At 43.9% G+C, this 14,673-nt stretch overlaps 1 protein-coding gene across 1 annotated transcript in view; it reads right to left on the bottom strand.

Annotated features, from left to right (window-relative positions):
- wwtr1 (WW domain containing transcription regulator 1) overlaps window positions 1-14,673 on the bottom strand; it is a 35,985-nt gene that overhangs the window by 2,927 nt on the left and 18,385 nt on the right. The window contains exons 2-5 of the mRNA XM_029247960.1: window positions 10,458-10,594; window positions 6,153-6,266; window positions 2,499-2,740; window positions 229-353 (exon numbers count right to left, since the gene is read on the bottom strand). Of these exons, the coding sequence (XP_029103793.1) occupies window positions 229-353; window positions 2,499-2,740; window positions 6,153-6,266; window positions 10,458-10,594 (618 nt within the window). The remainder of the gene's footprint in view (window positions 1-228; window positions 354-2,498; window positions 2,741-6,152; window positions 6,267-10,457; window positions 10,595-14,673) is intronic.

Below are 14,673 nucleotides of genomic sequence, written 5' to 3'. Positions count from 1 at the left end.
AAAAAAAAAAAAAAAAAACTATGGATCATGCTTTTAATAAAAAAAGGTACCACCATATGTTTTCACTATTAAACATCAAGAACAGATTTCTTCTATGGTCTTGAGAGCCACCTACAACAGGTGTCCTGACATTTCTTTGAAGAGTACAGAAAGGAGTTCAATGGCTTCAGTCAAGACAGTAACAAATCAGGTGATAGCAATCAGATCTGGATGGTTAAAGACACTTACCTGACTGGGTCAGAGCCAGTGGAGGCCATAGAAACCTGGGTCATTGGAGCAGGGTTGACGACGGCTGTTGACAGCGGTGTCATGTTCTCAGATTCCATAGGCAGCTGTTGGCAGAGCGCCACCTCCTGAGAAAGATCAAGTGAACATCAAGCACATGCGTCACCTTTGAAGGAGCTCATCCAACTGCTGTGGAGGCATCAGTCAACACACAGGAAGTACTGTACATTCAGCAGCCAAAGACCAGGGCAGCAGTTACCTTACACTAAAAAGGACAAAAATAAATCCAGTAGAGAGATTTTCTCTTGCAAAAAGAAAATTAGGAAGAGCTTTTCATGAACCATAATGTGGGTACCAGCAGAAGAGGGAAGGGGGTGGAATGGAGCCTGACTCAGAATATGCTACTAGGAGAAATCACACATTACAAGAATCTGAGGACAAAAAAGATTTATGCAAAACAATGTGGAACGGAGAAGTCTAGATACTGAGCAAAGCCTAACTGAACTCCCCAAGGAGCTCTCAGCTGTTTGTAACACACATCTGCAGCAACATAGCCGTATCCGGGCGCTGAAAGAAGCCGCTTTCAGGTGTGCATTGTGTGCAACACAAGTGGCCATATTCCCGGAAACTTCAAACGGCCTTTATGTCACGTCACAGAGCCGAAGGTGTGTGAAGGTGTCATACCACGAACCCACCAAATAGGACTTGGTGACAAATATACAATATGTACAGAATATATTGAATGATTGCCATTCAACATTTTCCAACTAAATTTCACTAAAGTTCTGAAAACTACTTGTAGAGGTATGGTTTTTCCAATTGTTTCGGAAAGAAATTCATACTCGGGCATTAATTCACTAGTTAGTGAAGTTAAACTTCCAAGAATTTATCATAAGCTTTTCCATCAAAACATCTAAGACCATGAAAAACACACGTGTTCAACTTGATGGGTTCTGTACATGTTACATATTGCTTATATAGCTTTTACAAGGTGTGATTTAGCCATTCACTTCAAAGGTGCTGACAAGTGCTGGTTTATCGCATTTCCAAGTTTGCTGGTCACAACAAACTGCTTCCAGGACGTGGGGTAAAAGGGTACTACAGTTGTAGGTAAAGAGCTAAATTGGGGGGGGAAAGAAGAGGGAGGGGGAAGAGAGGGAAAAAGATATTGTAAGCCAACTCCACATTTATCCACAACCATAAAAACAAAACAGTGGAACAGCTAGAGAAAGCAGGACAAGTTGAGGAATCGTTGTACTTCTACTGTAATGCCTCTGGATTTCCAGCAAGACCCCAGATATGTGACTGCACTGGTGGGGAAGCCAAACGTCTCCCAGTCAAAATAAACACCTCCTAGGCAACTGTTAGACGTCACCCCCGGACACTCCGTAAACATGTCAGCTCACATCAGTTGGTGAAGAGGCCAGAGGTCTTGCTCAAGACAGTGAAGACTTGAAATATTGTCAGCCTGTGCAAAAAAAGCACTGTTGCCAACTCTATATGCACAGGCAATGAGAACAATGCCTCTGTTCCTCCAGCAGGAGGCATCCTAACTTGTGCCAACAAGGAGCGAAAAATGGCAGAGGCTCCAATTACGATGAATCCTTAGAGTTCAAAAACAACAACTCTGGACTCCACAGTACTAGTCAAAAGTTTGAGCACACTTGCTGGAAACTACCCCCTCACAAGGCATTCGGTGTAAAAGTTTGACCAGGAAATCATTTGACACACCTGGGCCTTTGGCAGCAATTCCCACAAATGCAGAAAAACATCTTGCTTTGCTTTCACCCTTCTGCCCAGTTCATCCTATACAAGGTGGTCAACATGTACTCGAAGTTTTGACTGATGGAATGTTTTACCTTCAGCTAAAAATATACACCATGTATGAGCTCTAAAGTGTTTGAGGTGACCCAAGGACTCTGTACCAACACTACATGTTTCCCTTAGCAGCAAAGACATCAAGTTCCTCCCCAGCCATTATTCCCCTCATCACTTCAACATATAGCCCAGACATGTGGGCCATCCTAAAGCCCAACTAAGAAAAGTCTTTAATGCTGTTTTTCTTATAGCTCATCTGCTTGTCCAACAATGGTGGCAAATGCTTGTCTCATGTATATGTTTGATGCCATTTGTATCCTTTGTCATAGCGTGATCTACCTTCTTTGTACCGTTAGTTCTTTTGACCCGTGCACGTTAACCAGATAAATGTACCCAATTCATGTGGATTTTATCTACCCATCCTATTAGCTTCTCCCACTGCACATGCATGTTACCTGTCTCATTAGCTCTTCCTGCCTTATCCGGATGCGCTCCCTTTCCATTTGGATCCGCTGCAGCCGCATCTTCTTCTGCTGCTGGGTACTCATGTGGTTTGACAGGCTAATGAGCCCAGCATGAGTTGCCTGCTGCTGCAGTCCTGGCTGGGGAACAGTGCCACTAGGGACCATGGCCTGTGTCAATACCTGCTGAGGCTGGGGGTTTTGGGCAAGTTGCTGTTGAGGTTGGTGATGAACCACTGATGGGGGAGAGAAAGGAGCCCAAGTAAGGATTTAGAAAGAAAGCCCTACAGCACCAGACACCATTTGCTTTGGACAACCCTACCAAGAGTTGAACAGCACATCACAAAACACATCCCAGCTCACACATATGTGCATGTAGTCTACAGAGAGACCCTAGAGTCATCTTGCCCCTACTTACCTTTTGGATTCCATGGGTCTGACTAAGTACCATTGTACTCACTGTGTGCACACAACTTTAGTTTGAGATTTAAACACCGGGCTGCTAGGCACCAGTTCAAAAGATGCTCACTGAAAAGTTTGCTGAAATTTGCTTCATATGGAAATGTTTTTATGTGCAAAAATCTGCAACATTTAAATTGTTGCAACTGCAATACTTAAATTTTTGATGTAATGCACTTGTGTTTTCTTCTGAGATGTACATCGCTTTGGAGAAAGCCTTTGCCGGCATGAACTGCACAAGTAGCTGCATGTAGAATCACAACTATACCACTGATAAGTCCCTGATCCCCTTCATATCACGTTTGACTGAAGAACTTTTGGTTACGATCCAAAACCTTGGCCCTAGTTAAGTTGGCAAGTGCGGGGAAGTGACACCGAGCTTGCGGTTCGCGCTCTACATTTACTTCTGCTGCAGAGTAAACAGTTTCTGAGCTGTTTCTGGCAGCGGTCTGGGGTACTCGCAGAGGGATCGAACAAGCACTGTGCTGATACAGGGGTCTCCAGCACACAGGAGTGAATTAAGTCTTTGTCCAAATTAGGGCTTTTGCTGGGGATCACCAAAATGGAACTCTGTGCGCCTTCACAGCACAGCTAAAAAAAAATCTGTAAATGTGGTCAAACATGGTGTCGAGCAGCAAGGGAACCCATCTGTTCTCTGTCAGATTCAAGACTCGCCCTTTCTGGAAACACTTATTGCCCAATAATTCTCTTTGAACCACTCCAAAAAGACAAAGTCCAGCTGGTGTATCAGACATGGATTAGATCTGCGCCGGTCAATCCATATACAGACCGTGCCCTTCGGCCTAAGAATTCTGAGCAGGTTAACAGACGTTTCATTGATCCCATAAGAAGTTACGCACATATAGCAAGGCAGTGACAAGACACCAGAACACACCCAGACAAGCATACAAGTGTGCAAATAGACAGTAAATTGCAGATAAATAAAAGGCTTCAGTCTCCAGAGAGAAAATGATCACCCTGGGATGCCTCATCTGAATTCTTGTGACTGTACTGTAAATGGCTCGCTCAGAAATGACACAGCAAAACCCATGAGGTGGAAAACATAGAAGCACATCAACTACACTGATCTCCTATTAAGTCTCCTCATATCCAGGTTCTCCCTTATCTGGTCCAGAGTTAATACCCCTTGTATTTAACTGGAGTTTCACGTAGCCGGTCTTGTAGATCCCGTCCAGTCCAATGTCATTTGGTCTAGCACAATAAACGAACACATTTGAAAATTGTGCCAATCAGTAGTGCAAGAGATTGAAATGCACTGCATTGTGGGAACTGTGTACCCATGCTTTCAGATTTGTTCTGGCATTCTGCAGCTGTGTGCCCCATTTCATTCCATTGTGCTCCAGTTTCACAAATACTTAAATGTGTCATAGCCCTCTCTTTCCTCAAGAAAGTCCATTCACATCATTGTTATTTTAACGCATTACACATCAGGTAACATTTATGGCCATCATTTATGATTTCGGGGTAAACAGAACTTGGATGGGCTTGGAACAAATTGGAATTTTGCCATAAAAATGGAATTTTATGCTCTACACTTGAAGTTCCTTCTGTAAACATGTGGATGAATGAAGTGCTTAAATCTTTACCACGCAAAAAAAATTGACATTTGATTTGCATGACAACTCAGTTAATTTTGGAGTATCTAGAAGTTATTAGCAGGTGCTACATAACCATACTTGCGATAAACTAACCAACCCTGGGCCTTCATTCCATGTATGTGCACGTATTTGCTTTTTCTTCTCAATGTACTGTCCATCTGTACGCTGTCTTGACCATGTGCTGTGCACAAAATCAATTTTAAAAAAAATGTTAATGATCCAGCTTGATATTTGGTCTATTTTCAGAAACAAATTACAACCAGATAAAGGCAGTTAAGAGTATAGAACTCAGCCATTATGTTTAGAATCGAGAGGACCCTCAAGATTAAAAGCGTTGTTGCTCAGACAATCTAATGTTGCTGTGCAGAGTTGTGTTTACTATGCACTTTCTACCCGTTTTGGAACAAACCAAGAGAAATGTAAAATTGCTAACACAATCCCTTAATTTAAGAGAAACAAGCATGATTACAGGTGAGATGAACTTGGAGCAACAGGACAACAACTCAACTACTTGAAGCAAGAGGGGAGCATGGATTTTACTAAAAATATTGTATTAGAGCATTTTGTACCAAGCTTATGTAAATTTACTAGCACGTCTTAAGAACAAACCAAAAGAAAAAAAGTGCGCTCTTAGGACAACAATGAGGTCCGATTACAGTGGGAGGCCTCCCTAGGTTGTACCGGAGTGCGGTTTGGACTGGTTTGATCCAGCCTGGCTGATGCAGTTCGGCAGAGATCTGCTCAAGCATTTAGCCATGCCTGTTAAAGCCAAACTCACATGCAAGATAAGGGGGCAAATCCTTGTAACAGCCATAATCAGGATTTACCCCTGCATTTGTCCAGTAATAAGGCCACTAACTTATTGGCCTAAAAAATTAAAAGGTGGCTCTTGATATGAAAACCTGTTCTGCAGCACCCCTTTCATAGGGCAGAGGGTGCCTGGAGCAATAGGTAATGTTAAGCCTTTTTTCCTTGGTGTTCACCAGAATGGTAGTACTTGTGATTTTCCAAGCATTCAGATTTTTACTTAAGGTGTTTAAAAGCACCAAGATTCCATTAAATTTAAGTGAAAGCTGTAATTTCTCTCCATCCGCGGTTTAATAACTCTTAAAAAAAAAAAAAAGTATCCAAACCTTATAACTGTTTTACGATCAACCTCCACTGTTTCACCGCTCTCATTCTAGAATAACAGTCAGTGACCAAGCATTCCACCATAGTAAGACTCAAAGGCCATAGGCAGCCCGAGTTTATGGGACTTCAGACAAGCATCACATCTCTCACATTGAGACCACCACTCTTATAACAGAGAAGGCATGTTCACATGGTGGAGTGAGTGGAGCCAGACAGACTGGAGGTCAGCAACAGAACTCGAGCAAAGGATATGAGGGTTCTCAGGCTTCAAGTAAATTTAAATCCTCTCTCTACCCGTGAGAGGCATTCTAGTTTGCATCTAGGGTTGAAGGGAGAAAGGGTGGTATCAAGAACAGAGGGGAAACCCAGGTGTAAGTTTTTACGGAAAGTTAAATTAAGATTTTGCAACTGGTTCTCATCTCTGAACTGAGGTACTCACTAATGCGAGGGTCCATGCGTGGGTCAAGCCAGGATGTGGTCTGGGTTTTGTGATCAATGAAGTACGTCTCTCCCTGGGGGGTGACTGCTTGCTCCCATCCTTCAGGTAGCGGTCCTGTTAAATGAAAGACGTCCCCCACCTATAAAAGCTGCTAAGGACACATACAGTGTCTGACTACATTTACAGGAAAGCTAAGGATAGGAGAAGATAGATATACTTTATTGATCCCACAAGGGAAATTGTTACAGCAGCAGAACACAAGTCTGAAAATACTTGCAATATAAAAAAAAAAATATCAAAAGTGGAAAAATACAAGATAAAAATATGTACAATTATATATACACAGTTGGAGGAATAGTAAATAAGTATATTTAAATAAATTAAAAGTATGTAGTGCAAGTAGTGCAGCAGTATAGTGCAAGTTGTGCAGAATAGGAATATAATCATTATGAAGTAGTGACAAAATGAACTAACAATAGTCCTGAATAGTTCATCTGTCACACAGAGGTGAGCTGTTGAACAGTGTTATTGCGAACGGTAGGAATGATTTCCCGAACCGTTCTTTAGGACAGCAGAGCTGAATGAGTCTAAATGAATGAAGCACAATTCTTTTATAAAATCTATGGTTGAATGTTACTTGACAGTGTGGAAGTTCTGTGCATACCATAGAACATGAGCCTTCCAACTTTTGAGATAATTACATGAACTGTTGAAGATATTCACTCGTTTCTGCAGTTTGTCCCGTTTCAGAATGACTCAAATGAGCATTCCGCACAACTTTACAATGGGAATACAGCAGAATTTTTATGACATAGCAAATCAACATGGTGACAGACACTTGCGTCATCCAGAAAGAAAAATGCACCACACTGAGACAAAGACAAGAGTAAATAAAACTTTAAAAGCCATACAGAGAAGAATGCTGTGCAGACAGTTCAGCACCACCACAAGAGCATTAGTCTCCATAACAAGGCCTAATGGCAAGAATGAGCTCAGGTAGCTCCCTGGAAGAGCACAATTGAACCAGCACGTAGCTAACGGCGCTCCTTTGTGTGCTCAAAATGGTGAGATCAGGGGATGGGTCAGAGTCCTTCTCTGTACCACTTCCTCCAAAGTCTAGGCGAACTCCCAGGACCATTTGGATAGGGGGTGGTCAGGTGACAAAGCAATACGAGGACCGTAGAAACCCTAGCGCAAGAGGCTATGGTGAGTGTTTGGTATATGTTTGAATATGCTGCTGAGTACGAGTTTGGTAGGTGTTAGAATTCAGGCTTCAGATTTCAAACAGCATATACTCAGATTGGTGATATTTAGAAGATCTGTTGAGAGTCCTCTTCTGAAGTTGAGTCTGTTACTGGAAAGGGGGAGGAAAGGGGGGCAGTGGAAAATATCCATGAGAACAACAAAGGCTGACAGAGTTCGCTGCTTGATGAATGGGACTGCTTCCAGCATTGTTCCCGTCCAGTGTGGGAGGCAGCGGGAGCTCGCAGGGTGCAGAAACGCCAAAAAGCAGCGCGGACGGAGAGCGATGCTACGGAGACAGTGTGGGGCTGTGGCTCCCTGCAGAGGGAGGGCCATTACCTACATTACCCCTCGACCCCGGCACGGTGCGCCCCGGCCGGGACACCGCAGCTCCTAGAACCCCTGGAACTGGGGCGGAGAGCTGCTGCAGAGTGTCTGCCTGTGTGAGAACAGCAGGTTCGAGTTACAGAGGTTCAGCAGACAGTGAGAAGTGGGTGGCGTTTCACCATGTGCGCACAAAAGGAGGATTGTGGATGGCGATACAGATGTCAGTGAAAATCTGGGTCCTCCCATCTGTGTTCAGCAAGAGTCTGAGAGGAAACATGGTACATTTAGACCCCCCCCCAAAAAAAAAAAAACCCACTGAGCAGCACTACGAGTCCTCCTCATATATCATGGGAGTTCTCCGCCTCTGCTCACACACACAGACGTACAGCACGCTTTAGGAACATCAGGTTCCTTCCCAACAAATACATCACTGCTATTGGTTGTGTGCCAAGTGGTTTAAATATTAAATTCTAACAGTAACACAGGATCCTTGACTTAATACTGACAAGGATTTTCTGGCTTCCTTCTGAATACACACAGCTGAACTTTAACCACCGGAACTGGGCGAAATGGACCGGGCAAAGACTAACCTTTCAGTATCAGGGAAGAACCCAGGCATTTGTCTAGATTGAACATTTTAACATTTCCTTACAGATATTATTCGATCATTTATCTGACTGAAAATACATGGCACAATCAAAAGCAGCCAGAGCACGTAAAACATTTGACATTTGTGTCAAGTTGGTATCTAAAGATTTTTACTTGTCCATTTAAAGGACAAGTTTACTAGAGTAATTCAGGGCAAGTACCTTTCTCAAAGGGTACTTACAGCAGGAGTGGGGTTCAAATCCAGGTCCTTTCATTGCAAGGCGATAACTAACCACTACACCACCTGCTGCTCCAAATTACGCTTCACCTTAGCCAACCTGCCAATTTCATCTGATGCCCAACAACTGTGCACAACCTCAGCTTCCCCAGTTAAAAACTAAATTAATATTAAATGGCACACTAAATCCATTAAAAAAATACACAAACTCATTTATTAGGTCTATGCCCCTTTGTTATGCAGTAAGTGGAAAGCTGTTCAATAAGCCAAGCCTGCAGTGAAACTGCTGCATCAGGAGGATATTAAAAGTATTAAAAGGGAGGTAAGGAAACCATTGCCTGTAGACTGTCCCCCTGTAATCTTCCAAGTATTAAAATAAGACAGGTGCTTGGTAAAATTTTTACACTTTCCCTCCTTCATATACAGTACAATTCATCCTTATGTAGCACTCCACCCTGAAGACAGACTCAGAGCACATTAAGTTACCGAGAACATGTGTATTGGTACCTCGCTTTACTGACTGAACAAGTACGGCATGAATATTTGCCATAAGGCCAAAGCTTTTCTGCAGATTTCCACTCAAAATGGGCCGCCTTTTTCAACAGCAGTGATTTATGAATGCTCAATAGTTCAGGGTGAGGGGAGAGAGAGAGAGGGGAGAGAAAAAAAAAAAAAACCAACATCCTTACATCTACCTGTAATCATGATAAAACAGCAGGGCTGGGAGGAGATGGAGAAAACTCTGCTTTATAGAACTTTTCCGAAGAAGCACTGCAGGCTCGTTTTAATGTCTGTTGCAAGACACTAAACGTGAGAAAACACTATCCCGACTGTCCCGCCGCAGTAAGATTGTCCACATCAGTGATTGGAAGGTGTCTAAATGCCAGTTGCTCAAAAGAACCCCTTGGTTATGTTGCAAGGTAGGAACCTCAGTACATGGTGATAGTGTTACACCACAGCCCTTGTCTCCTCTACTAAGGGCAGCATTAGGAGTTTCATTTCAGCAGTCTCATGAGCCAAGTGAAACCCACGCATGGTTGCCCAACCCTTCCTGTCAGCGCAGTGGCCTGTCCCAGCATACTGGCATATCTGGGTAACTATTAAACACGCAGTCCAACAGTTTGCCTGCTGCAGAACCTCATTTACCTGCAGAGAAATACCTTCTCTATCTATTCTAACAGCTATTTAGGAGCCAAGAAGTCTATAGAATATCAGGCTTGTATTCAGAGAGGGGTAAGACAGAAAAATAAGTTACCCATTTGACCATTAAATTGAAACGAAGTACAAAGAGTGTGTAAGCCACAGTATGCTTTTCATTGTTCATCTGTAAATATTCCATCTCTGAACACCTTGTTAACCCTTCCACTTTGCATGGGGTCTACAAATTACACAGGATAACATTTAGCAGCAGGAACTGTATTCTGGTCATCCATAAAAACTATAGGGTCTGTTGCGACCGTTGCTGTAACAGAAGTATGGCATGGTGGCACACCAAATAGTACTGCTGTCTGGCAGCACATGGGTGGTGAGAGAATGTCAGTTTAATCCCTGCTCAGTCTGTGTGGAATTTGCATTTTCTCCCCGTGTTTGCATGGGTTTCCTTCAGATGTTCTGGTTTCCTCCCACAGTTCAAATACATGCTGTTAAGGTAGACTGGGGACTCTAAGAATCACCCATAGTGTGTGGTTTGGTGTTTGCATGTGACTGTTTCACTAGTACATGGAAGTGACCCATTGTAAGTAGTATATGTAGCAGTATAAGTCACCTGGGTGCATAAGATGTGAACTGATAACACTACATAGAGTTCATTGGAAGTCACTTTGGACAAAGTCTGCTAAGTGAAGTAATGTGAACGTACAGTAAGTAGAGAGCATGTGACTGATGCGAAATGTTTGAGGGAGGGTGCTCACCGAGACTGGGTTGCGACTGGGCCACCGAACGCTGTTGCACCAGGGTGGAAGTGGCTGGCCTTTGGGGGCTCAAGTGGCTCGTAGCTGCAGTCAACGTCTTTCGAGGGTCCTGCCACGTGGTGGTCTTCTCAATGTGACTGCAAAGAGAAGAGTAGTCCATCAGATAACCGCTTTTCCCAGCACAGAAGACACCTGCTCACCAAAGGGCTATGCTTCATGCCAGTGAGCAGGGAGCCATGAGACTGGGCGAAAGCAGAGCAAAACCTAGCACAACAGTGATGACCAGTTCAATAACATCCTCTCCCTTTCCCCTCATACTCCAAAAGGTATGAAATGTTACAGAAAACCACGCGAATGGCAGCCCTATACAGTAGGTTTCCAAAGCTAACCAAGTTCTGCTTATGCAATCAATTGGGCCAGCATGCCAGCCCCCACTTCATTTCAGACCTGTGAGCAAAGATGAGCTAAGCCTTAAGCGACTTGATGTGGATTGTCAAAACTGGTACATTTTATCTCACAATTGTTCAGGTACATGCGTCGCATTTTGTCCAACACTAGGCTTCCTGTGAAGTGGTGTCAGGAGGAAACTGTGCGTGACACGCCATGCAGAAATGTTGAGCTGACCTCAGTGAAGCAACCACCGGGCCCTACTCCAACCACCAGGGTGGGGCCGCAGCCTGTAAGATGTTATTCTTTGCTGCAGTACTGTTAAGGGGGTGGGGGCTTGACCCTCCTACATGAAGCACCAACCACACTGCCCTTCCCTGATGGGTAAACACCGCATTTGAGAGTTGCGGCCAGCAAATGATCCACGCTGGGGTAAAATTAGCCATTCTGCCCTCCCCTCATCCCAACTCCCTGCAACTTTCTGCCCATCCACCCTTTCCTACCCTTCCCATATCCAAGCCAGCAGCTATCCTCATCCTCCTTGCCCCGGATGTTACGCAAAACTCCAAATAATCTGTTTGCCAATTGGCTACGTCAATACAAACGTGTGCGCGCCATCGGATATAATCACCTTTCGGTAGGGTTCGTAAAGTGACCTTTAAGATCATAAAGTGGATGGAGGCGTTTTGCGTATTCAGCCACCGTCATACCAATAACCAAACAGGTCAATTTATCCACAGACATGTTTATTTCTATGGTCCCAGCAAGATTCTTACACACAGGAAACACTAGCTCATGTAAAATTTAACTGGCCACACATGAATTTTAACAGGCTGTGAAATGTGGCCGGGAGATCTTCGAGTTACTTCAATACTGATGGGCCGATTTAAAAATAAATACAGCTGCTCTCAGCTTACAACCAGACAAGCAGCCCCAACTGTCTGTGTAATTCCATTACTTTTACTTACAGGGTGGCACCATGGCACAGCAAGTAGCATTGGAGTCTCACAGCACCTGGGTGGTGCAAAAGGATGCGAGTTCAATCCTCGCTCAGTCTGGAGTTTCCAATTTCTCCCCGTGTCTGTGTGGAGAGAGTGTTCCACTGACGTATGGATGAGCGACCCATTGTAAGTATTGTATCTAGCAGTGTAAATCACCTTGGTGAATAAGGTGTGTGGGCTGATAGCACTACATAGAGTCCATTGGAAGCTGCTTTGGAGAAAAGCATGTGATCAATGATGTAAACTTTTACTGTGACTTACATGTAACATGTCACTTGTTTTAACACCGCCTGCTGGTTTGGTATGTAAAATCCAAGTCACATTCACACCAGTGCAAACAAATTTTCAGAAAGCAAAAAGAAAATATTAAAAATAATCTGAAAGTTTATTTAAAAAAAAACTTGACCATTCGAAGAAAAGCCAGAGTATAGGTCTACACCGAACCGAGTGCCAAGCACAGAATACGGTTCCGGGTTAAATGTTAATTTGTACGTAGCCAGGAGTTTTAACTGAGTGAAAGTACGATTCCTGTGGCTTTCAGCTCAAGCCATTGGCATTGCCGTATATTAGCACGGCCGAAGACCAACATCCTTTATAATATGTAAAATCATTTCACTGATTTCCCCAGACACTAGTGACTGGTTCATTTACTGAGTTTACATTGCTTCTTTTACCTCAGAGGTTTTAAATGAAAGGGGGGGGGGGGGACACACCCTGTTTTGCTCATTTTCAAAACGGAAATGAACATTTACATAATCATCAATATCCCAGTAAAAAGAATGTGTTAAACTTGAAAGAGACTGAAAATTGTCAACGTTTGAATACACAACTTTACCAATGAGCTCAAGGCTGAAACAGGCTTGCTGACCACAGGAGCCTTATTTTGGTTCAACCGCTTCCTACCATTTTCTCCCACCCGAATGTGACACGCTCACGAAACGCACAGATTGCCTACTGGAAGTCTGTCTCTCCACTGCATGGGCCCGTTTGTACACAAACGGGCTTGAAAAAGGCCAGCGCAGCGCAAGCATGAAGCGAATGAGTCACCGGACACAGAGGGCACTTTGCACAACATGACTCACTGAGACCCATTGATATTTAACTGAGAAGATTAGCACGCTTCCTGGCGGCCCTTGTGTTGCCAGCATCGTGCAGGGAGACCTGCTCACTGAGTTTTTTGTTAATAAATCCATTGTATAGCACATTAAGACTTTCGCAATCGCGAAACTATTGGCCTAAAAGCTACAGGTCACTTTTGTAAGGGCTTCTTTGCATCACAGAATGTGTGTGTGTGTATCAATGTATGTGAAGAACGGCATGAAGCGAAAGTAGTACATCATCCAACTGGTATTCCAGAAAGTGCCTGCTGAATTCCCATAAGATACAAATTTATCAGAACACAAACAAAAATCTGGCAAAACAGGAAAAGAGCAGGCCTAGGCCTCAATTCTTGTGGTTCCATGAGGTCAGCTGCAGTAACAGCGGACACACCATTCCGATTCGCCAAAATAACGTACAGGAGAAACTGCAGGGCCAACCTTGGATGGCATTTTCCACTAATCAATACAGTACAAGTAACAAAATGGAAGTTGCGGAAAAAAGCTGTCGCACCCGAAACTTGGGCTTGGGGGTCGGAGACAGGATTGAACAGCGAGACAGGTTATGAAAGATAGAACAGAAGCATGAGCCAGATCTCCACGGATTCTGTTGAGCTCCTTTTTCGGGCCATGCCATGTGCCGAGGAAGCTGCACAAGAACAATAGCAGAGCGCAGGGACAGAGAAATGACGGGACGAAATAACCACGCCTGGGCCGCCTCTCCACACCTCTTCCTTGCAGGGCTCGTCGTCAACACCAGCAGGTATACATGGAACATCCGGAGGTCACTTCCTGTTGGGAATGCAATCACGGAGTAAGATTATTCAAGCCCCCCCCGAGTGTGGCGTCAGGGCCCCGTGCTCGGAAGTATGACAGGTCACCTGAATGAACAGCTGGCACTTTCACCAGGGCAGCCCATCATTCATTAAGTCCACCTCAACTCCTACCACAGTATCCAGAGATGTCCACCTGCTAGGTCTTTCCCGAACGATGAGCGGCATACAAAATAGGACTCAAAAGGGGGATATTAAAAGGCATTTTAACATTAACAAGCAGGCAACACCATAGGCGTCACTGAAGTATCACAGGTTAAGCGGTAAATCTAGAGTGCATGGATTTGCTTTGCTGACCAACAGCCGCTGGACAGGGGTTTGATGCAAGCATCAAGGAGCAGATGCTGGCATTGAACGACTTATGGGACGGAGATTAGGAATGCATGAAGCATCCCCCAAACACATGGGCAAAGATACAAAGCACCTCTCCAGCCATCACTCTGGAGACATGGAACACAAAAGTCTTGCCCCTTGTTGGAAGGATTAGCTGTGATTATATTTTAACTACAAATGTCGCTCAAGACTATGCACTGGTGAATGACAAAAAGTTACGATATGTTGTTTTAAAGATAAAATGTGAGTTCCGAAAAGCTTGGATCGATACGTAGTTATACTAGGAAAGCATAAACTAAAATTAAAAAAAAAAAAAAAAAAAAAAAAAAAAAAAAAAAAAAATTCCCATCCACCAGGTGAGACTTACTGTATAAAAGTACTAGTTCTGTTACTTTTCACCACAGATAAATTAATGCAAACAAAACATGTGTCGGCAAAGTACCAGCTCTGCTACCCGTGGTTACAGCGTTTGCCATATATTAGTCCTCGAGGCGCCACAAAGGGAGCCCGCCTCGTCCCACGCGCGTTGACATCGCTATGGCTACAGACAGACTCGCGTTCCGCG

The sequence above is a fragment of the Scleropages formosus genome, chromosome 2 (genome assembly GCF_900964775.1).
Source record: "Scleropages formosus chromosome 2, fSclFor1.1, whole genome shotgun sequence".
Taxonomy (NCBI): Eukaryota; Metazoa; Chordata; class Actinopteri; order Osteoglossiformes; family Osteoglossidae; genus Scleropages; species Scleropages formosus.
This window is presented reverse-complemented; position numbering and strand designations above follow the sequence as displayed.